At 42.5% G+C, this 25,186-nt stretch overlaps 1 protein-coding gene across 12 annotated transcripts in view; it reads right to left on the bottom strand.

The window, feature by feature from the left end:
* The window catches only part of GARNL3 (GTPase activating Rap/RanGAP domain like 3), a 216,171-nt gene that overhangs the window by 91,031 nt on the left and 99,954 nt on the right, over nucleotides 1-25,186 (bottom strand). For 11 of the 12 annotated variants that reach the window (XR_008442642.1, XR_008442641.1, XM_054007554.1 and 8 more), the window contains 6 exons: nucleotides 17,219-17,283; nucleotides 15,586-15,649; nucleotides 15,291-15,317; nucleotides 14,817-14,892; nucleotides 8,969-9,067; nucleotides 7,606-7,709 (listed from right to left, as the gene is read on the bottom strand). Coding sequence is in view for 10 of the 12 variants with exons in the window: in XM_054007554.1 (XP_053863529.1) it covers nucleotides 7,606-7,709; nucleotides 8,969-9,067; nucleotides 14,817-14,892; nucleotides 15,291-15,317; nucleotides 15,586-15,649; nucleotides 17,219-17,283 (435 nt within the window). In the remaining 2 variants the exon portion in view is untranslated. The remainder of the gene's footprint in view (nucleotides 1-7,605; nucleotides 7,710-8,968; nucleotides 9,068-14,816; nucleotides 14,893-15,290; nucleotides 15,318-15,585; nucleotides 15,650-17,218; nucleotides 17,284-25,186) is intronic. The other variant, XM_054007557.1, reaches the window with a different exon arrangement.

Here is a 25,186-nt window from a genome sequence, read left to right as displayed (position 1 = left end):
AGCCCCGGAAGACAGGCAAAGGGAAGATCTCCTCTGCTCTGGCAACTCCTGCAGCATAGCTGGTTCCAAATATATTGACTCCCATCCTTCCTTTGGCCCAAACCAGTGAAGTCAAGAGGGGAACGCTGACACATGGGCAAAGCAGCACCTCCATATCAACTGCCCAGGCTTTTGAAGCCACATCACATGGAGAGGACACTCCATCCTTGCTGGCAACATGGACACAACACAGAAGGTGGCAGTTATGGGTTATAAGCTCTCATTTGATTGGCGTAGAGGAGGGCGCCACAGGTCACCTTCGATGGTGAGAGGAATCACTGCGTTCCATTGGTCAGCCACCGCCTGCCACAAAGCCGGGCAGCCCCCCGACAGTTAGGTGCTGACCCCCCACAGTCTGCCCGCCTCATGGGGTGCGTGGGGCTAAACCAAAAGTTGAATGGCAGATGGAAACCTTGCACCTGGCAAAAAGAAGAAACCAAGAACTTTCCGGCTTGGCAGCTGGAATGTCGGACCATGTGTCCAGGACTGACAGACGATGACGACCTACAATACACAAGCAGCATATGAAAGTCAGCTTTGATAGACTGTGAGCTGTACAAACTCAATGTTGACATTGCAGCACTTCAGGAAACAAGACTTGCAGATGCTGGTTCTGTCCAAGAGGCCAATTACACCTTCTTTTGGCAAGATAAAAGCAACGAAAAAAATTGTCTGCACGGTGTCGGTTTTGCTGTGAGAAACAAGTGGGTAAAGCTCCTAGAAACACCCATTGGGAAGTCAGAGTGTATCATCTCACTTAAACTTCAGACGACCATCGGCTATGTGAATATCATTAGTGCCTATGCACCAACACTCAAATCTAGCCCTGAGGAGAAGGATACATTTTAAAACTCTTTAGATCAAGTCGTCAAAAGAATACCATCAACTGAGCAATTTTTCCTCCTCGGTGACTTTAATGCAAGAGTCAGTGCAGACAACAACTCATGGCCAGATTGCCTAGGACATTTTGGCATTGGCAAGATGAATCAGAACGGCCAACAACTTCTTGAATTCTGCGCCCAAAAGCAAAAGTGCATTACCAATTCATATTTTACAGGAAAAGATCGCCACTAAGTGTTTATCGATGTTGATAAATGCAAAGTAATGCACATTGGAAAATATAATCCCAACTATAATATAAAATGATGAGGTCTAACTTAGCTGTTACCACTCAAGAAAGATCTTGGAGTCATTGTGGATAGTTCTCTGAAAACATCTACTCAAGGTGCAGTGGCAGTCAAAAAAGCGAATGGAATGTTGGGAATCATTAAAAAAGGGATAGATAATAAGACGAAAAAATACCATATTGCCTCTATATACATCCATGGTACAGCCATATCTTGAATACTGCGTGCAGATGTGGTCGCCCCATCTCTAAAAAGATATATTGGAATTGGAAAAGATTCAGAAAAGGGCAACAAAAATGATTAGGGGTATGGAATGGCTGCCATGTGAGGAAAGATTAATAAGACTGGGACTTTTCAGCTTGAAAAAAGAAACAACTAAGGGGGAGGATATAAAAGAGGTCTATAAAATCATGACTGGTGTGGAGAAAATAAATAAAGAAGTGTTATTTACTCCCTCTTATAACACAAGAACTTGGGGTCACCAAATGAAATTAATAGGCAGCAGGTTTAAAACAAACAAAATAAAGTATTTTTTCACATAACACACAGTCAACCTGTGGAACTTCTTGCCAGAGGATGTTGTGAAGGCCAAGACTATAACAGGGTTCAAAAAAGAACTAAATAAATTCATGGAGGATTGGTCCATCAATGGCTATTAGCCAGGATGGACAGGGATGGTGATCCTAGCCTGTTTGCCAGAAGCTGGGAATGGGTGACAGGAGAAGGATCACTTGATGATTACCTGTTTTGTTCATTCCCCCTGGGGCACCTGGCATTGGCCTCTGTCAGAAGACAGGATACTGGGCTAGATGGACCTTTGGACTGACACAGTATGGCCCTTCTTAGTTCTTAAAGTGTCATGGCGACATCCATGATCAGGACACTGACACCAAGTAGACCTTGTTATCGTCAGGAGGAAAGACCTACCCTTAGTGCAGAACACTTGCACATTCAACAGCACTGATTGTGACACTGACCACTCCTTGATTATTAGCAAAGTGAAGATTACAGCCAAGAAACTACACAGAGCAAAACCTAGGAGCAAGCCCAAAATGAATGCTATCAACACCAAAAATCAGCGGAAATGCCAAGAGTTTGTGCAGGCTTTTGAACTTAGTATGCATGGAAAGTCATTACCAGAGAAGGCAGAGGCATTTTGGGAAGATTTAAGAACAATCCATGAAACAGCTTTAGCTACATTTGGGGAACAGAGACCATCAAAAAAGGACTAATTTGAAGAAAATGAAGCGGAACGATTACCTCTCATCAATATTAAGAACACAGCCTATCCTGAACACAACAAGAAGCCAACAGAGAGCACCAAAGTGAGATTTCGACATGCAAAAACCGAGATACAGCGAGCAAGCAGACGCTGTGCAAATCATTACTGGATCAAGCTCTGTGAAGAGATACAGACAGCCTCAGACACAGGAAACCTCAAAGTCATGTATGATGGCCTGAAGAAAGCTCTAGGTCCCACTATCAACAAGGCTGCTTCTCTCAAATCGCACAGTGGTGAAATCATTACAGATAAAATCAAGCAGTTGTTTCATTGGGTTGAACATTATTCAGAGCTATACGCGCAAGAAAGAAACATCACCAGCAAATCACTGGACCAAATACCAACTCTAAAGGTCATGCCAGAGCTAGATGTGGAGCCCACTGTAGAAGAGCTAAGCAAGGCCAATGATTTGCTATCAAGTGGCAAGGCTCCTGGAAAATATGGTATCCCAGCAGAAATCCTCAAGTGAGGGAAAGACAGCTTATTACCATATCTTCATTAGCTGCTACTTAAATGCTATAAAAGAGGGTGAGGTACCACAAGAGCTGCGTGATGCAAACATCATCAATTTGTATATAAATAAAGGCAAAAAGGGTGAATGCAACAACTACAGTGGTATCTCGCTACTAAGCGTAGCAGGAAAAGCTTTCATAAAAGTCATCTTAGTGCAACTACAACAGCTGGCAAATCGTGTCTACCCTGAATCACAGTGTGGATTCAAGGCTGGAAGATCAACAATAGACATATTTTCTCTGTGTCAACTTCAAGAAAAGTGCAGAGAGCAAAACCGACCATTGTACATCGCCTCTGTGGACCTAACCAAAGCATTCAACATAGTCAGCAGAGCAGGTCTATTTACAATACTAGAAAAGATAGGATGTACACCAACCCTGTTAAGTCTTATATGTTCATTCCACAATAAAAAGAGAGCAACTGTCCAGTTTGACGGGTCCACTTCAGACAGCTTTGAGATGAAAAGCGGAGTGAAGCAAGGATGTGTTCTTGCCCCTACACACTTTGGAATCTTTTTCTCAGTACTCTTGAGCTGTGTGTTTAAGGACATGAAAGATGGAGTGTATCTCCACATAAGATCAGATGGGAAACTCTTCAACCTGTCCTGACTTAAGTCAAAGACCAAAGTAAAAAAAAGTGCTAATCAGGGAACTTCTATTCCCTGATGATGCTGCCCTCATAGCCCACAATGAAAATCTATTACAATAACTCATGGATTGCCTTTCAATTACCCATCAGGCATTTGCTCTCACCATCAGCATCAAGAAAACGGTTGTATTAGGATAGGGGGGTCCACAAGATCCTTCAATTACCTTACAGGCAAATCAGCTAGTAGTAGTCCAAAAGTTCAGTGGATGAAGAATCATAGAATCATAGAATCACAGAATATCAGGGTTGGAAGGGACCTCAGGAGGTCATCTAGTCCAACCCCCTGCTCAAAGCAGGACAAATCATCCCAGCCAGGGCTTTGTCAAGCCTGACCTTAAAAACCTCTAAGGAAGCAGATTCCACCACCTCCCTAGGCAACCCATTCCAGTGCTTCACCATTCTCCTAGTGAAAAAGTTTTTCCTAATATCCAACCTAAACCTCGCCCACTGCAACTTGATACCATTACTCCTTGTTCTGTCATCTGCCACCACTGAGAACAGTCTAGATCCATCCTCTTTGGAACCCCCTTTCAGGTAGTCGAAAGCAGCTATCAAATCCCCCCTCATTCTGCTCTTCTGCAGAGTAAACAATCCCAGTTCCCTCAGCCTCTCCTCATAAGTCATGTGCTCCAGCCCCCTAATCATTTTTGTTTCCCTCGCTGGACTCTTTCCAATTTTTCCACATCCTTCTTGTAGTGTACGGCCCAAAACTGGACACAGGACTCCAGATGAGGCCTTACAAATGTCGAATAGAGGGGAATGATCATATCCCTCGATCTGCTGGCAATGCCCCTACTTATACAGCCCCAAATGCCGTTAGCTTCTTGGCAACAAGGGCACACTGTCGCCTCATATCCAGCTTCTCGTCCACTGTAACCCCTGGGTCCTTTTCTGCAGAACTGCTGCCTAGCCATTCAATCCCTAGTCTGTAGCAGTGCATGGGATTCTTCCGTCCTAAGTGCAGGACTCTGCACTTGTCCTTGTTGAACCTCATCGGATTTCTTTTGGCCCAATCCTCTAATTTGTCTAGGTCCCTCTGTATCCTACCCCTACCCTCCAGCATATCTACCACTCCTCCCAGTTTAGTCTCATCTGCAAACTTGCTGAGAGTGCAGTCCACGCCATCCTCCAGAGCATTAATGAAGATATTGAACAAAACCAGTCCCAGGACCGACCCTTGGGGCACTCCGCTTGATACCAGCTGCCAACTAGATACGGAGCCATTGATCACTAACCTTTGAGCCTGACGATCTAGCCAGCTTTCTATCCATCTTATAGTCCATTCATACAGTCCATACTTCTTTAACTTGCCGGCAAGAATACTGTGGGAGACCGTATCAAAAGTTTTGCTAAAGTCAAGGAATAACACATCCACTGCTTTCCCCTCATCCACAGACCCAGTTATCTCCTCATAGAAGGCAATAAGGTTAGTCAGGCATGACTTGCCCTTGGTGAATCCATGCTGACTGTTCCTGATCACTTTCCTCTCCTCTAAGTGCTTCAGAATTGATTCTTTGAGGATCTGCTCCATGACTTTTCCAGCAACTGAGGTGAGGCTGCCCAGTCTATAGTTCCCCGGATTCTCCTTCTTCCCTTTTTTAAAGATGGGCACTACATTAGCCTTTTTCCAGTCATCCGGGACCTCCCCAATGGCCATGAGTTTTCAAAGATAATGGCCAATGGCTCCGCAATCACATCCGCCAACTCCTTGAGCACCCTCGGATGCAACGCATCCGGCCCCATGGACTTGTGCTCGTCCAGCTTTTCTAAATAGTCCCGAACCACTTCTTTCTCCATAGAGGGCTGGTCACCTCCTCCCCATGCAGTGCTGCCCAGTGCAGTAGTCTGGGAGCTGACCTTGTTCGTGAAAACAGAGGCAAAAAAAGCATTAAGTACATTAGCTTTTTCCACATCCTCGGTCACTAGGTTGCCTCTAAATGTTCGCATTGGAAAGGCTGCCACCACCTTTAGCAGACTAACTAAAAGAGCATGGAACAACTCAAAGCTTACCATCAAGACCAAAATGCTAACGTACCAACCCTGCGTCCTCAGCACTCTCATGTATGGTGGGGGAATCATGGACAACTTGTGCTCATCAGGAGAAAAGGTTGAACAGTTTCCACCTATGTTGTTTACACTGCATAGTCAACAACAAATGGCAAGATAAAGTCACCAATGCAGAGGTTCTTCAAAAGGCAAATTTACCAACTGTGACAACCCTGCTCAAGCAAAGACTACTGCGCTGGCTGGGCTATCCAAGAAGGTTGGAAGATGGACGCATACCCAAGGACATGCTATATGGGGAGCTATCAGAGTGAACAAGAACAACAGGATGTCTCAAGCTTCACTGCAAAGTCACATGCAAGCGAGATATGAAGGAATTTGGAATTGATCCTGACCAATGGGAAATCTTAGCATGTGATCGTAACAAGTGATTGTCTCCGTCAGGGTATCAAAGTCCATGACAGGAGCTGGCTCCTACAGCTTGAGGAGAAAAGAGCCCATAGGAAGCAGGCAGCTCCCAACCAAGATACATACATTTGCAATAACTACCAAAGATTTAGTCCCACATGGCATTCTGATTTAAAAAAAACAGCACTATTCTAAACTAGTGTAGCTCATGCTAAATGAATTACCAACTGATTAACTAATAGATCACAAACAATAATTATAAATGGGAAATCATCAAACAGGGGTGTTTCTAGTGACGTCCCATAGGGATCTGTCTTTGGCCCAATGTTTCAATATCTTTATCAATGATTAAGGCTATGGTTATGTCACGGAAGTCACAGAATCCGTGACTTCCAGAGAGCTCCGTGACATTTTCTGCCTCAGGGCTGGAGCTCCCAGCCCCTGCCCTTGTGGGGGGACCCCACAGCTCCCAGCCATGGCGGTGGGACTCCCCAGAGCTGCCCAGTTGCAGCAGGGGGTGAGGGGACCCCACCGCCGCCCAGCCCCCATGGGCGGTGGGGGACCCTGGAGCTCCCACTGGCTACAGGTGGCGGGAAACCCCCCTGGAGCTTCTCAGCCACCATGCAGGGGGGTCCCCAGAGCTCCCACTCACCGCAGCGGCGGGGGACCCCGGTATCCCAGCAGCAGTGGGTGCTGAACCTGCCTTCCTCCCCATTTTGTCAGGGATATTTTTAGTGAAAGTCAGGGACAGACCATGGTCTTCTGTGAATTTTTGTTTATTGACCATGACCTGTCCCTGACTTTCACTAAAAATATCCGTGACAAAATCTAGCCTTAACTATGCATATTCTCACTATCCATATAAATGTTTAAATTTCAGCCGTACAAAGGTCTTGGACTCAGTGACATATTGTGGCAGTGGGACCCACAAGTTATGTGCATATTGTGCTTTATATAGTTTTAACTTAGTTACTTTTCAATGTCATTGTGCGTTTGCTCTTGTACTATGAATAGACTCAGCAGAATTAATTTCTTTAAATTTCAATGGATAATATCAATATTTATTTGTATCTATTTAAATTTTCACAGTTGTGGGAAAATATGGAGGGTTTAGACAATTATGTAATGACAGATGTTGAGATTCAAAAAATTAAAGCTTTAAGACCATTACAACATAAATTTATCAACATCATATGTCAAAATACGAAGTAAATGTCCAGTAATCAAAGTCTAATAAGTTTTCAAGCAGTATTTTTCTTACCTTGCTTATCTATAAATTTTGATCATTATCGATGGAAATATTTTTTCAGTTTGTCTGTGTGTGTACAATGAAATTAATGTTTATCATTTTTATCGATAAAAATATAATCCTTCCAAGACTAATTATGAGATAGGTAACGCAATGAAGTGTATTGGCAATAAAGATATAAAATTTTATATATCAGGCACAATTTTGAATGTCATAAGCATTGAGAGATTTGAGTCTTACATTTCAAAAAACAAGTTTCACTGACAAACTAAAATACCTTTTCTTTTAAAACATGTGGTGGTTTACTAAGAAAAATCAGTATGAAAACCACATACTTGCTGCTTGTTCTCTTTAGAATATGGTAACATGGTTGAAACATGGAACATAATCTCATGCCCTTGATACACTGTGTATATGGAATATATTCCTGTTGTATCATCTGCAAAGGAAGAAAACCACTCTCAGTGGGATTATGCAATACTACATTTCTAAGAAGAAAAGGAAACTTCATTTCCTGTCCCAGGACAGTCTCAGGGCACCTCCTTTTCAGATACATACTTCTTACTTGCCTTTCAACAGCTCAAAATTAATAGATTATAAAAGATTATAAAATCTTGACATCCTGCATAATTTAAAGTATATATAATGTTTCTGCCAGTAGGCCCAGTGGATTTACCCTGAAAGGAGGTATGTATTCAGCAACTCAGTGAAAATGCATCATGAACATAAATAAATGCAGCCACCAACACACATCAGTAGAATCTCCATTCAAGAAATTCATAATTCAGTAAAATATACTCCTGTGTTTGGGGCTGACAGCCAGTGCATATCTACATTCTCAATCATGGCCTTTGACTGAATAATGAACTCCTCCTGCAGAGTCTCACTGGAAGACACGTATCCAGTTTAGTTTTATTTTAATACACCATGAATTCGAAGGAGTCCTATCCTGCGGAGACTTGTGCCTGACAAGTCTAATTTTTGTCTCTAAGAGAAAAAGGAGCTGAATGTGACTCTTCTTTACAGTATGTGAGTATTGTTATGCTATTTAACCACCCGTAGCTAACACCATGACACAGAATATGTGGCCAATTCATGACAGGTAAGATGCAGTCTAAGAAAACAGACAATGTGAATTTGTGAGGAATAAATAGGGCTGAGACTGCATCATGGAAATCCTCCAAATTCTAAGCTTTGTCAGGGGGCAGAGTAGGATGGTAGGGAAGCTATGCCAAAGCTGGGGGGCAAAGTGCCTATGTTATTTCCTATTACAGACAGTGGGGATGCCTCTCCATGCTGATATTCCCATTGCAAGCACTGTTGTGAGGAAGGGAGTGTCTCACATTGCTTAGCCATAACCAACCCCGGATGACTAAGGAATAGGATTAGAAGGTTTTGAAAAGAGTGTGTCATGACAGACATAGCCTCAGTGGTGGTAACTGTATCAGGGAGCGTCAGTGGTGGGGAGATCAAGATTTACCAATAATATTAAGAACATTATTATTTGATGAAAAATGGCAAAATGTGTCTAATAATATGTTTAGGAAATAGTATCTGAGTAGGTCTCTTCTCAGACTGGACTATTACTTTCTGTTATGTAAACAGTATATGAGTGTGCTTACATTCTGTACATATGCATGCACACTAACAGCACATTCACAATGGACCTGTCACCAGTTATTTTAGCTGAAATCTTACTTTTAGTGTCCAGGCCTCCTCTGTAGCCTGTCCAGCCCTTCAGTGTAATTGTGTCACCCAAAAGATTCAATAATCTTTGAAAGCTGTCACTTCCAGTTTCTACAAGTGGAGGAAAGCATTGTTAGGCATGAAACAGTTCATCGGTATGGCAGATGCAACTGCACATTAACCATAATACAGAACACACGGCCTACTCCCCAGCTTATATTATGGCAAGAACTGCTTCTTCATGTGTGTCCCTTTTCTATATTAATTCTCTAAATATCTGCATGGGTATATTAGAAATTTAATACATGAAACAGGAATGTGTGAGCTGACCCACTGGCTCAACAGTAGAGGAACATGCTACCATATGGGGAACCAGAATTTCACAATTGAGTTCAATTTGCCTCGTATCACCCAAGCTTGGGAGTTTTCTGAAAACAGCACTGTCAGTCTTGAGGAACAGATAGAAAAAGGGATCACCGTGTGTTTACTAAACAGTGACTCCCTCTTTCTAATTCTGATGGCACAGGGACAGTCATCATGATGCAGGGTCTCAAGAAAGGGAAAATAAAATGGGAAATAAGTGGTACTTTGGGATCCTGAGCTCCACTTCCTCCAATCCCTTAAAAAAATTATGGATGTTTTTATTTCAAATTTGGCTTGCAAACTTGAGAGTATAAATATTCATAGATTCATAGATTCTAGGACTGGAAGGGACCTCGAGAGGTCATCGAGTCCAGTCCCCTGCCCGCATGGCAGGACCAAATACTGTCTAGACCATCCCTGATAGACATTTATCTAACCTACTCTTAAATATCTCCAGAGATGGAGATTCCACAACCTCCCTAGGCAATTTATTCCAGTGTTTAACCACCCTGACAGTTAGGAACTTTTTCCTAATGTCCAACCTAGACCTCCCTTGCTGCAGTTTAAACCCATTGCTTCTGGTTCTATCCTTAGAGGCTAAGGTGAACAAGTTTTCTCCCTCCTCCTTATGACAGCCTTTTAAATACCTGAAAACTGCTATCATGTCCCCTCTCAGTCTTCTCTTTTCCAAACTAAACAAACCCAATTCTTTCAGCCTTCCTTCATAGGTTATGTTCTCAAGACCTTTAATCATTCTTGTTGCTCTTCTCTGGACCCTTTCCAATTTCTCCACATCTTTTTTAAAATGCGGCGCCCAGAACTGGACACAATACTCCAGCTGAGGCCTAACCAGAGCAGAGTAGAGCGGAAGAATGACTTCTCGTGTCTTGCTCACAACACACCTGTTAATACATCCCAGAATCATGTTTGCTTTTTTTTGCAACAGTTGCAATCCCTCCCAGTTTGGTATCATCCGCAAACTTAATAAGCATACTTTCTATGCCAATATCTAAGTCGTTGATGAAGATATTGAACAGAGCCGGTCCCAAAACAGACCCCTGCGGTACCCCACTCATTACGCCTTTCCAGCAGGATTGGGAACCATTAATAACAACTCTCTGAGTACGGTTATCCAGCCAGTTATGCACCCACCTTATAGTAGCCCCATCTAAATTGTATTTGCCTAGTTTATCGATAAGAATATCATGCGAGACTGTATCAAATGCCTTACTAAAGTCTAGGTATACCACATCCACAGCTTCACCCTTATCCACAAGGCTCGTTATCCTATCAAAGAAAGCTATCAGATTGGTTTGACATGATTTGTTCTTCACAAATCCATGCTGGCTGTTCCCTATCACCTTACCACCTTCCAAGTGTTTGCAGATGATTTCCTTAATTACTTGCTCCATTATCTTCCCTGGCACAGAAGTTAAACTAACTGGTCTGTAGTTTCCTGGGTTGTTTTTATTTCCCTTTTTATAGATGGGCACTATATTTGCCCTTTTCCAGTCTTCTGGAATCTCTCCCGTCTCCCATGACTTTCCAAAGATAATAGCTAGAGGCTCAGATACCTCCTCTATTAGCTCCTTGAGTATTCTAGGGTGCATTTCATCAGGCCCGGGTGACTTGCAGGCATCTAACTTTTCTAAGTGATTTTTAACTTGTTCTTTTTTTATTTTATCCGCTAAACCTATCCCCTTCCCATTAGCATTCACTATGTTAGGCATTCCTTCAGACTTCTCGGTGAAGACCGAAACAAAGAAGTCATTAAGCATCTCTGCCATTTCCAAGTTTCCTGTTACTGTTATATTAGACAATACCTGAAAACAGCACCAACACACCAGAAGCTGGCCAGAGCTTTAATCATACAAAACTCAATTTTTTTTCAAGTGTAATTTTAAACTATACAAAGCCCTCATTAAGAAAAAAGTCAAAACCCAAAAGTCTGTTTTTTTTTAATTATTGTTAGCCAGGTGAAAATAAAAATTCACACAAACACAACTATTCAAAGAAATTATATTTAACGTGTAAGAAATCAAAAGCATTCTTTTGGGTATACAACAATCTCAAACTCTGGAAAAAAGAAAACCAACAATGGATACAGCCTCTTTCCAGTTGCCCAAAAGTTATTTTTCAAATATCTTTAGAATTATTGTAAAGAAAACTGGAGTTCTTGGAGATGTCCCTGCACATTCCTATTTAGGAGATATTGCACCATCCTGTGGTACCTTGCATTAGAACCCTTTGACCCTACCTTCTAGCAGTGTAACTATGGCACTACTGCACCACTGCCCCTCTCCAGTTAAAGGTAAATAACCTTCATTTCTTCTTTCAGTGGCTCTGCATATTCCCACTTATGGGACAGATTGATAAAGAGTACTGAGACTAACATGGAGGTGGGAACATAGTCTTAATTGAATAAACACTGAAGCATCTCTTGCCAAACCCAGTATCGACTCTAGAAACCAAATTCAGAGTATAATGCTTGGTGAAGGTGTGTACCAAAATCCAGGTTGTAGCTTTGTAGATCTCAACATCTGGCACCTGCCTCAAACAAGCGAAAGAAGCAGCCACAGCTCTAATGTAATGTGGTCAGATTGAATAGACTGTTTAATACACCAGGAAATAGTCTGAGAAGAAGCCGTATGCCCCATATTATTCTTGACATACATAACAAACAGTCTAGACATTTTACAAAAACTCTTAGTTCTGTCCAAATAATATGCAATCGCCCTTTGGGCATCCAGTTGGTGGAGGACAGATTCCCCTTTATTAGAATGTAATTTAGGGGAGAAAATACCCACTACCTTAAGCAAGAACCAAGGATCAGGTATAAGAATTACCTTGTCTCTATTAAAGGAAGTAAAAAGGTGAATCAGCCTTGACCCAAGTCAGCTCACTCACTCCCCTGGCTGATGTAATGGCAATAATGAAGACAGTTTTGAAAGGCAAATAATAAAATGAACACTCTGCCAAAGGCTCAAATGGAGGTTTTAACTCTGCTCAAATGGTCAAAACCAAATTATGTCCCCAAAAGGGGCAGGATCTCTCACAGGAGGATACATGTTTTATAAACCTTCCATGAGCTTCTTTACTGGAAACATGAACAGTAATCTACCACCAACCAACGTATGATCCGTGGAGATGGCTGCCAAATGAACTTTTAACAATGAATTAGACAACACTTTAAGTACGTTAAGTATTCCAGAAAACAAGGGATGGAAGACAGTAGGGGAATCAGACTTCCCATGCATCCATCCCTGAAATCTGTAGTTTCTACTGGACTGTTTTTTTACAACTAACTAGTATGCCCTGCACAGATGACAAACATAACTGCTCAAGAATAGACAGAGTCAAATCCCAGTCACTCAAGCCATCAGGTACAGGGACTGCAGGTGCAGATAAAAGATCCTCCTCCTGGGACAGACTGAGGACAGAGGAAGACGCATGAATGAGATAAGCAAACCACTGTTGATGCTGCCACGCCGGGGCAACGAGTATCACCTATGCCCTGTCCTGACGTATCTTCCTTGCTGCCTTCTGTATCAAGGGAAAGGCAAACACCAGACCCTTCCCCACAGTGCAGAAGGAAAGCATCCAACAGGGACTGACTGTCCCGGCCCATTCTGGAACAGAAACAGTGGCATTTCCTGTTGGGTCGCATCATGAGCAAGTCCACAACTGGCTGACCCCACCTCAAAAATACAGTTTGAAGTAGCTTATCCTTTAAGGACCACCTGTGCATCTGAGAGCCATCTCTGCTCAGGTGATCTGCAACTACATTGTTCTCAACTGCCAGATGTAGTGCAATGGGATGAATGTCATGGCAGATACACCAATCCCATAACTTGGTCACCTCCACACACAAGGGGGCGGAATGAGTTCTCCCATTTGTCAATATAATACATTACCAATGTATCGTCCGTCATTACGTCCACAACCTTCCCTTGCAGAATACAGAGGAATGATTTGAGAGTCAAAACCCAGTTCCAGTATGCTGATGTGCAATGCTCTCTCCAGGGATGACCAGAGCCCTCAAACTGTCAAGTAATTCAGGTGTGCCCTGTTTGCCCACCAGTCTGGACATACTATAAGGTGGTGAGGCATGATGATCATAATTGAAAGCTTTCCCAACTTGGGCTAGGGACCCAGGACATCCAGTGCTGAATGGGTCTCATTCTCAGCTGTGCAGAATCCATAGGTAGTGACTGCCATAAAGCCCACAAGAAACCTTGCCCCTCTGTATAGAACAACTTCAAATCTTTAATATACTCTGTCTAATTTTTAGAAACCTGTGGTCTCGCAGAAAAACTCTCCCTTCTACAGAGTTTAATATGGCCCCTTTAAAGGGAATCCTTTGAGTAGGACAGAAAGAATCCTAGGTCTGAAAGAAGTTTGGTCATGGGGGCTACGTGGCTCATCAGATCCTCATGCACAGTTGCCTTTAGCAGCTAATCATCCAAGAAGAGGTAAATGAAAATACCCTCATTCCTTAAATGAGACACTACTGCAGAAAGACATTTTGTACATACTCTGGGTGCCAAGGAAAAGCTAAATGGGAGCACCTTGTACTGGAAATGGTATCCAGCCATCACAAAATCAGAGATACTTTAGATGATTTTGACAAATTGCAATATGAAAATGCTAAACTAAGGGTACGTCTACACTTACCTCCGGGTCCGGCGGCAGGCAATCGATGTTCTGGGATCGATTTATCACGTCTGGTCTAGACGCGATAAATCGATCCTGGATCGATCCCGGAAGTGCTCGCCGTCGACGCCGGTACTCCAGCTCGGCGAGAGGAGTACGCGGCATCAACGGGGGAGCCTCCCTGCCGCGTCTGGACCCGCGGTAAGTTCGGACTAAGGTACTTCGAATTCAGCTACGTTATTAACGTAGCCGAATTTGCGTACCTTAGTCCGAAGTGGGGGGTTAGTGTGGACCAGGCCTAACTCTTAGAAGAGAAGACTTTGCCTCTGAGGACCTCAGAGGGTTTCACATCCACCCAGGCATGCGGTTAGGCAGAATGGAGGTGGGAGGGCACTTCGCCACCTTTGTAGCCTCACACTCAGTATGTGGGGTATGCTGAGGAAAGGGGTGGGGCCACAGGAGCCCCCTAGCTACACTGCTAGAAAAAAGGGTTCTACCAAAAGGTGGCACAATATTTCATAAGTAGGAATATACAGAGCTACTCAAAATGCATTTGCAATATCACACCAGTGTCAAAACAGCAACTGTGAGAAGCAGACTTTTTAATCCTTTTATGCATAAATATAAAAATAATGCAATATTTTACTCTAACACAAAGGCCAGCTCCGACCCTGATATTGGATTGTGTTTGCAAGTCCTGCACACAGAAAAGACCCATCATTAGCATAGCACTAATAGCCATCTCTCTTCCCCATAGTCAATATACAGGGTCAATATGCAGTCCTGTTGTTTTTCCGTTCGGGCAGCCAAAAGTGTTCAATTACCAGATGAAAAGCTGACTCACCATTGCTGAACATTTCATCATCTGTAAGTTGACCATCTTTGGCATAAAGAACTCCAAACTTAAAATTTACGCAGCCCTGAGAAATAAAAACAGGGATATAGAGTGTTAATCAGGAAAGGTCAGCAAATGTACTTTTCTTATAATTTTTCCACTAAGGATTTGTATACAAGTCCTACTTATGGAAATATATAGCCCATATCCTTGTGTTACACAAATACCACTTTTATATTTTTCTCCACTAATTTATCTTTGGGTCATATGATGAAATTCTATTTATTTACTTAAATGTATTCACAATGGAACTTACAGACTATCTTCAGCTTTGCACGCTCCACTGTGCCTCACATTACAGTCCTTGTTACAAGAAATGACTGGTTTCTCAGTTATTACAAATAAAGGGGAACTTATTCTAAATGCAAAGCTAATATTCGCTGAATGGGTTTTGTGAGTTCAAAGTGATCAGTTTACACTTACCTCTTGCTCTTCAAGAACCAGTAAATCCTGTTTAAAAAAAAAAAAAAGTCTGGTTAGCACCCTGACAAACAAAGATCTAACCATCTTATTTCCACTTCTTTAAAAATCAAAGTTGTTTTCCTTTTCAAGTGACACTTCAATACACTTCAAGCCACAATGTTTTTTGGCAATGTCACAGAACTGTAATCTGTACTATCATGTCCTGCCACTGCAACTGAGCAACAACTAGTATAATTTATTTCTATAAATAGTGTATTCTAAAACACAAGAGGGAAGAAAACAGTCTCTTTCTTACCTTTTGTATCTCAGGGTGAGGAATTTCCCTAGGGCTTTTTTCAAATTTGTCAAGATTCATGGCACTGAAATGCAATTAAAATAATAGATTTTGTAAGAGAGAAAAGATATTTTTCAATATTAGCCATTTAGTGATACACACCTGCACATAAAGAATTAACTGAATAGCCATTTTATCATATAGGTTTGCATTCTAATGATCTCTTTCCCCAGTGACACTGACTACTGCATGGGCATTTAGAGAAAGAAATGAGTAAGATATTGCATTGCCAGCACGTTAAATCTTATTTTATTTGCATATAAAGCTCTGGGCTAAGGAACATCATAGTTATCCTTTTAATATGACACAATAGTGAATTTTATTTTGTAAACTTTTCCTACGCTTCCTAAAAAGTACCATAAGGGAAGTGAAAATCAAAACACACGGGTGTATTATTAAGTTTGACATAAAACAACAACCTAAATATGCACAAGCAACACAGGAAAATAGAAAAATAGTCAACTGTATATATAAGAAACATGATAAAACGTTTGTATATGCAGAAAAATATAAAATATGACTTATTAAACAGACAAAAATAACTTGTCCTTATCTACAGCTCTGATTATATTTAATTTTATCCACCCTCTCTCTCCTAGTCTTGTTTTACCCAACAGTTCAGGATTTCACAAAGTGGGAACTGAAGAATTCTTCAACAAAAAAACTTCAAAAATAAACTCAAACGAGAAACTACAGAGCTGAAATTAATTTGCAAACTGGACACCATCAAATTAGGCCTGAACAAAGACTGGGAGTGGATGGGTCACTACAAAAAGTAATTTTCTCTCCCTTGACATTCACCCCTTCTTGTCAACTGTTGAGAATAGGCCACTTCCACCTTAATTGAATTGGCCTCCTTAGCACTGACCCCCCCACTTGGTAAAGCAACTCCCATCTTTTCATGTGCTATAATATATATTCTGCTTACTGTATTTTTCACCCCATGCATCTGATGAAGTGGGTTTTAGGCCATGAAAGCTTATGCCCAAATGAATTTGTTAGTCTCTAAGGTGCCACAAGGACTCCTCATTGTTTTTGCTGATACAGACTAACATGGCTACCACTCTGAAATCATATACCAATGATATTCTAAACGTTAAAATTAACACTGTTAACTATTGCATTTCATGGATAGGAGGACAAAAGACTAGATGGAGGGCGGGGAGGCCCATGTAAGAGGTATACATTATGATGAGTAAGACCTTTAACAACACATGGTCTGTCCACAAGCAAGCCCAAGATCACTTCCTCTTAAGCACCAATTAGTAAGTTCCAGTTAGTGCCAAATTTCTAACTTGAAGATATTCTCGCCTCCCCCACTCTGCCCCCCCCCCCCCCAAAAAAGGTGCTTAGAGTTGTATTTCTCCATTGCCATAGAGGTTTCACGAGGCTATTACTTGGCATTCTATAGCACCTGGACTGGAGGCATCTTGCATATATGTGCTTTCCTTAAGAACTGTATTCTTTGTTTCACTGTTTTCTACAGCCATAATGGAAAAGAAAACATGAACAGAAATAAAGCTTCTGACTGACAGAAAAGGAAAATAGGGCACAGACAAATACATTTAATGATAACTCATTTGTGAATATTTACCTTAAAATAGATTTCACTGATAATGTTTTCGTGGGACTGTAAGGGAGGCATATTTTCTGAGTACCCTATAAAGGAAAAATACTAAAAGAAGTTAAATCAAACGCTGAAAACTAAACCAAACTAAAAACCAGGATCCTATCCTCAATGTTATCTAAATATATTTGTTAATTACCTGGAAAAGGGGGAGGAAGAGAGTGATATGACAAAACATGTAGAGGATGCAACATTATTTAGGCTAATCTAGAGTATAATGGAATGTAAGGAACTGCAGGGGGAATTAACAATGTTAGATGATTTAACAGCATGAGCGCTGATGTAGACAACTGCAAGACAGTGCTCATTGAGAGGAACACTTGAACTATGCATACATGTTAATGGGTTGTAAGTTATCTATAACTACTTAGGAAAAATTGTCACTGTGTACCACTATGGACTGCTAAATTGAATCTTCTCAATGTAGAATCATAGAATCATAGAATATCAGAGTTGGAAGGGACCTCAAGAGGTCATCTAGTCCAACCCCCTGCTCAAAGCAGGACCAATTCCCAGCTAAATCATCCCAGCCAGGGCTTTGTCAAGCCGGGCCTTAAAAACCTCCAAGGAAGGAGACTCCACCACCTCCCTAGGTAACGCATTCCAGTGTTTCACCACCCTCCTAGTGAAATAGTTTTTCCTGATATCCAACCTCCACCTCCCCCACTGCAACTTGAGACCATTGCTCCTTGTTCTGTCATCTGCCACCACTGAGAACAGCCGAGCTCCATCCTCTTTGGAACCCCCCTTCAGGTAGTTGAAGGCTGCTATCAAATCCCCCCTCATTCTTCTCTTCTGGAGACTAAACAATCCCAGTTCTCTCAGCCTCTCCTCATAAGTCATGTGCTCCAGACCCCTAATCATTTTTGTTGCCCTCCGCTGGACTCTTTCCAATTTTTCCACATCCTTCTTGTAGTGTGGGGACCAAAACTGGACACAGTATTCCAGATGAGGCCTCACCAATGTCGAATAAAGGGGAACGATCACGTTCCTCGATCTGCTGGCAATGCCCCTACTTATACAGCCCAAAATGCCGTTAGCCTTCTTGGCAACAAGAGCACACTGTTGACTCATATCCAGCTTCTCGTCCACTGTGACCCCTAGGTCCTTTTCAGCAGAACTGCTACCTAGCCATTCGGTCCCTAGTCTGTAGCAGTGCATGGGATTCTTCCGTCCTAAGTGCAGGACTCTGCACTTGTCCTTGTTGAACCTCATCAGGTTTTTTTCTGCCCAATCCTCTAATTTGTCTAGGTCCCTCTGTATCCGATCCCTACCCTCTAGTGTATCTACCACGCCTCCTAGTTTCGTGTCATCTGCAAACTTGCTGAGAGTGCAGTCCACACCATCCTCCAGATCATTAATAAAGATATTAAACAAAACCGGCCCCAGGACCGACCCTTGGGGCACTCCACTTGAAACCGGCTGCCAACTAGACATGGAGCCATTGATCACTACCCGTTGAGCCCGACGATCTAGCCAGCTTTCTATCCACCTTACAGTCCATTCATCCAGCCCATACTTCTTTAACTTGGTGGCAAGAATACTGTGGGAGACAGTATCAAAAGCTTTGCTAAAGCCAAGAAATAACACATCCACTGCTTTCCCCTCATCCACAGAGCCAGTTATCTCATCATAGAAGGCAATTAGGTTAGTCAGGCACGACTTCCCCTTCGTGAATCCATGCTGACTGTTCCTGATCACTTTCCTCTCCTCTAAATGTTTCATAATTGATTCCTTGAGGACCTGCTCCATGATTTTTCCAGGGACTGAGGTGAGGCTGACTGGCCTGTAGGTCCCCGGATCCTCCTTCTTCCCTTTTTTAAAGATGGGCACTACATTAGCCTTTTTCCAGTCATCTGGGACCTCCCCCGATCGCCATGAGTTTTCAAAAATAATGGCTAATGGCTCTGCAATCTCACCCGCCAACTCCTTTAGCACCCTCGGATGCAGCGCATCCGGCCCCATGGACTTGTGCACGTCCAGTTTTTCTAAATAGTCCTGAACCACTTCTTTCTCCACAGAGGGTTGGTCACCTTCTCCCCATGCTGTACTGCCCAGTGCAGCAATCTGGGAGCTGACCTTGTGCGTGAAGACAGAGGCAAAAAAATCATTGAGTACATTAGCTTTTTCCACATCCTCGGTCACTAGGTTGCCTCCCTCATTCAGTAAGGGGCCCACACTTTCCTTGATTTTCTTCTTGTTGCTAACATACCTGAAGAAACCCTTCTTGTTACTCTTAACATCTCTTGCTAACTGCAACTCCAAGTGTGATTTGGCCTTCCTGATTTCACTCCTGCACGCCTGAGCAATATTTTTATACTCCTCCCTGGTCATTTGTCCAATCTTCCACTCCTTATAAGCTTCTTTTTTGCGTTTAAGATCAGCAAGGATTTCACTGTTTAGCCAAGCTGGTCGCCTGCCATATTTACTATTCTTTCTACACATCGGGATGGTTTGTTCCTGCAACCTCAATAAGGATTCTTTAAAATACAGCCAGCTCTCCTGGACCCCTTTGCCCTTCATGTTATTCTCCCAGGGGATCCTGCCCATCTGTTCCCCGAGGGAGTCAAAGTCTGCTTTTCTGAAGTCCAGGGTCCGTATTCTGCTGCTCTCCTTTCTTCCTTGTGTCAGGATCCTGAACTCGACCATCTCATGGTCACTGCCTCCCAGGTTCCCATCCACTTTTGCTTCCCCTACTAGTTCTTCCCTGTTTGTGAGCAGCAGGTCAAGAAAAGCTTTGCCCCTAGTTGGTTCCTCCAGCACTTGCACCAGGAAATTGTCCCCTACACTTTCCAAAAATTTCCTGGATTGCCTGTGCACCGCTGTATTGCTCTCCCAGCAGATATCAGGGTGTACAGTGGTAGTCAAAAAAAAGCAAAACAAAATATTAAGTTTTATTATAATTATGCCATTTTATAAATTGATAGCATGCCCTTCACCTGGAATACTGTATTCAGTTTTGGCCACTCATCTCAGAATTAAAGAAGTGTTGCAGATAAGGACAATGAAAATGATTAGTGGCATGGATAGATTTCCACAGCAGGAGAGACTAAAAAAATTAAGGCTATTTAAGTTTAGAGAGCCCACATAAGAAGTAACGTCCTACAAGTATAAAAATATTAAATTGTACAGAGAAAGTAAGTCAGGTGCTCCTCTTTACAGTCTCATAATACAAGAATAAAGGGACAGCCAACAAAAATTAAGTCCAGTAAATGAACAAATAGAAGAAAATATTTTTACAAAATGCACTATTCAGCTTTGGAACTCAATGTTACAAGATACTGCAGCAATAATCGCAGGGTTAAATAAAATATTATATATTTAGGTGGATAATAAAAATAGTCTCAGTTATATTAGCTAGGATAAAAGTTCATAAGGTATATAAATCCTCATGCATCAGGACTTAATCTAATCACTAACTGTCTTGGATTAGGAAAAAAAGTAATAGCATGCCTATAGATGAAGTTAACTACCCATTATGGAGACTCTTAAACCTTCCCATAAAGCATCTGATATTAGCCCCTGTGAAAGATAAGCTACCTGAGTACCTGAACACAAGGGTGGCTTAAGTAGGGCATAGGCACTACAGCCCTGTGTCTGGGACCTCTGCTCCCGGAGACAAGCGATTACAGCAGAATCTGAGCTCTCATTTTAAGAAGTTTCTAGTCCCCATGGTTGGGAAGAAAAACTTAAACATGAACTGACTAACTAACACAGTAACATCTCCTTGAGTTTGCAGAGAGCCTGAGACAATAGCTCTGAGAGATTTGAACTACCTCATTCATCTCAATGGGATATTAATCCAAGACCTACTGCTCTGGGGAACTCCATCAACATCCAACCATCAGACGACTGAGCATAGCAGGAGAGAAAAATGTAATAGGCACCAGCCCATCCAGCTAATCATATACACCCTAAGTGCTGGGAAGTGCTGAGGATGGGTTGTCCTTGCTACCATCCTTGCCTATCTAGGGCTAGGACAAGGGCTGGGATCCCATGGACTATTTAAGTTGGGATCCCATGTTGCTGCCTATACCTCTCTGAGATGGGAACGGACAGCTGCTATTGCCACTCTAGGTGGGGAGTGGGGTCACAATGCAGAGGCAGTGCTCTGGGAGATGTTTGATTGTTAATTTCAGGATCCATCTCCTGAAATTCCTATAAAACAACTGTATGACAGAGTAGGAGACTGGTCTCCCTCTATATTTTGTCAATGGATCTGGTATCTTCAAATCTCTGGGAACTGTTTCTGGAAGTGCTAGAGGGGACTGAAACTGTACACTGTTCTGCAGATCTGGGGATGGCTAACAAGGGCCTCTCGACGGTGGCATCTTCCAGTCTGGCCAGTAATCCACAACCAAATCCAATTTATAACATTATCCATAATAAGGGTCCTCATGGACTGGTTGAGAGCCAGAGATTCTTCTAAGGATGTACAAACTGCTAGCACCTCCTGCTTGTAATTGTCTACAGATTGCAGATCTGATTCCAGATCCAATCCAGAACACAGAGGCAACAGCAGTGGTCCTGGCACTGGAGAGACTGGTTTACTAGGAGAATCTGAGTTTTAGGAGGTTAAAGCAGAGGCCAGGCATGATGCTCCTCTACCCTTCTTTTTTCTGACTCTGAAGGTGATTTCCTCTCTCTCAATTCTTCACTTCCTGCATCCAATTAAGGTGGAGGCATCAGATCCGAGTGACAGTTGTTAGCACAACGGTAACAGGAGATTGGGTAAGAAGACTGGAACCGACATGTAGATCTGGCACAACATTCATAATTTCTAATTGTGTTGCTGATGATAAATACAGATCCTTCAATTTCTGGTTTGAATATGACAAACATAGGCTATGTCTACACTACCGCGGTAAGTCAACCTACGCTAGCCAACTCCAGCTACGTGAATAACGTAGCTGGAGTCAACGTACCTTAGGTCAAGTTACCGCAGGGTCTACACCACGGGAAAATCTCCCGTCGACTTACCTTACTCTTCTTGTCGGGGGTAGAGTACAGGGATCGACTGGAGATCAATCTGCAGTCGATTTGGCGGGTCTTTACTAGACCCGCTAAATCGACCTCCAGTTAATCTCAGAGCATCTATCCCTGCTGAAGTGTAGACCTGCCCATAATTGAGTTTGTAATAATATTTGCTACTTCATTCGAGTGATTTTTCACTCTGCTTGCAGAGTTTTTATGTGCTAAGTCTACCTGATTCTAAGATTTCCGGTTCTGAGGAGGTTCTTATTCATGGGTTAGCTGTGCTCACACTGGCCGTTTCTACTGGGCTTTTTTTAGATTTCTCATCCATGGATTTAGGATCCTTTCTAGGTATCTTCTTATGGGTCAGAACCAAAGAGGATGGTTGAATTGATGATGTTATGCCAAGCCCACTCCCAGCAAGTGTATATTGGCTTCTTTGTGTATGCAGTTGCCTACTCATTTCTTTAAGCAGCGTGCTGCTTGTTTTGGAGCTTTTCCGGAGGTGTGGCTTGTGCTTTTTAAAAAAAAATTCCCGCCAGAGAACATGATTGGCTCCCAGTTGCACAATCTGCTAAATAAAAAGCTTTAAAGGGCTGCTTGTGGTTCATTTTTTCCTTTCACTTTCAGGTTTCTCCTGCGTGTGCTTGCGGAGCTACCGGCTGCCTCTCTCCACGTGGCTGGATGATAATTCCCCACAGATGTATCCAGAACCGAAGCTAGTCTGTGCATCTTCTTGGAATTTTGACTGTTGTGCTGGATTAAGCAGGCTTTAGCACTTCTTGAAGGAGTAAAACCTGAAGCCTGTTTTGTCTCTGTCCTCACTCCTGGCTTTTTGATCTTCAGATCTGCCATCAGGATTTCTTCCAGAATGGAACCAATGCTTGAAGAAGTTATACTATCTAATACTAAAAATCTATTTTAATAAAACCTTATACTAAATTACTATAAACAATAGCTATATCTGAAGCCTAATAAAATAGTTATCTTGAAGAAAGATTTAGACCACAGGTTCAGTCTGGTTCCCAATCCACCACTGCTGGTGCTGGAAGAGACTGAAGCAGTCAGAGTGCCAAACCTTCATTTGTAGCCTAGCCCCTAGGACAGGGGTCTCAAACTCAATTTACCTTAGGGCCAGTGCCAGTCCTCAAATCCTCCCAGAGGGCCAATAATGTCACTGAAGATGTGTTCAGAAAAGAAAACATTTATATTGTATTTTTTATTTTGAATTACTTAGAAATAATAAAACTGGCATACAACTTTATACAATTCTTCACCTGCCAGAGAGATGTTAGTGTTTGCCAGACACCTGGCAATGCTTCAGTCCTGTCAGTTTGTTGATGTCTGGCCTCAGTAACTGAGCAGTTGAAACCTTCAGGATTGCAGGAAAGTGTGCATCAGATAGTTGTGTTCAGTATTTATATTCATTGTGGAAAAAGTGACGCTGCCTCCATGGCTGACTCTGCCTGGCAACTAATGATGCTGCCTCCATGGCTGACTCTGCCCGACAACTAGTGATGGTATCTCTGTCCCTCTCACCCAGCCAATGGCAGCTGCAGGGGACGGTGCCTGCAGCAGACATTGCCGGCAGCGTGGCTGCATGTGTCTCTCCTCCGCAGTCCACAGTGGGAGGTTCTTGGGCCGCAGATGGCCCGCGGGCCGGGACTTTGAGACCCCTACCCTAGAACTTCATGATGGTGAGGGAATGGGCAGACAAGGGCCTGAGAGTCCTCCAACAGGCACTATGAGTAAGGTTCCATCTCTGCTACAAACTGTCAGTGCATCCTACAAAAGGCAATATGCAGAGATCACTTGAAGGAGAGCCATATGTTGTAAACATCTTACAAGCTTTTACACACAATTCAGGAAAAAAAAGAGGGGGAGGAAATCAGAGAGCAGCTAACAGTAACTCTGAAAGAAAAATATCAGCCCTCTAAACTGGGGGCCACACTGTACCTATTAGTACTGGCCCACTCTGGCAGTGGAATGGAGCTGCAATGCCTTAGGAAGAACTCTGGGAAGCACAATTCAGCTTGGTGCTCCTAGGAATATATGTTCTCCAAGGAATGTAATAAGTTCCATAGACTGTGTGAAGGGGAATGGGACCATGGCCCCACCTTTTCTGTGTCCCTCTTTGGAAAGGAGGCAGTACCAGGGAGCATATATTTTGCTGTTGCAATGCATATTATTTTGACCTTTCAAAAGCGTGTTTATTCTTTGTAGTAGGGTCAAGAGCATAATGGATCACATTATGATGCTGAGACACTACATGGTTATGCCAAGGAGACAATAAGGAGAAGGTGCCTCCCTTCCACTTACATCTCCTATACAGGGGGACAAACACAATCCAGCTGGTTATGTTCCCAGCCCTATCACAAAGAAAATAAATACATTTTTTAGAATCACAAAACACAATACAACAGCAAAATATTTTACAGAAAAATAAAGACCGAAGAACTTGTATCAGTTTTCGTCCTGGTGCTGGAAGAAAATATTCCATTGACATAAAGCCATTTAGTAGGTTTCTGTAAAGCTATTTAAAGTGGACTTAATAGACTCCCAGAGACATCTTTGCTGACCTTACACTTTAATTTTGATCCTGCATAAAACCACTGATATTCTTTTGACTTGTAAGATGGCATGAGGTTTATTATTTACTTTATCTCAATAGTTCCTGAACACACGGTGGAGTTTTACAGTCATTTACTAACCCACAGAAGGAAATCCTACAAGGCTCACACCTAGACCACATCAGTTCTGTGCTATAGAACTCTAACTATTGTATACATGCTCCTGAAAATTTAGAAGAGTTGATCAAATGGTTGCTGAATGGCAAATGTTCCCACAGTGCTTATTTTGAGTACATATTCAGTCATTTTATGTAGTGGATGTCATATAGTATCACACAATAGGTGGGTACAGCAAGGGCATAATCTTGTTTCAAACTCAGCCTGGGAGGTT

Source organism: Malaclemys terrapin, chromosome 17, assembly GCF_027887155.1.
Source record: "Malaclemys terrapin pileata isolate rMalTer1 chromosome 17, rMalTer1.hap1, whole genome shotgun sequence".
Lineage (NCBI taxonomy): Eukaryota > Metazoa > Chordata > Testudines > Emydidae > Malaclemys > Malaclemys terrapin.
This window is presented reverse-complemented; position numbering and strand designations above follow the sequence as displayed.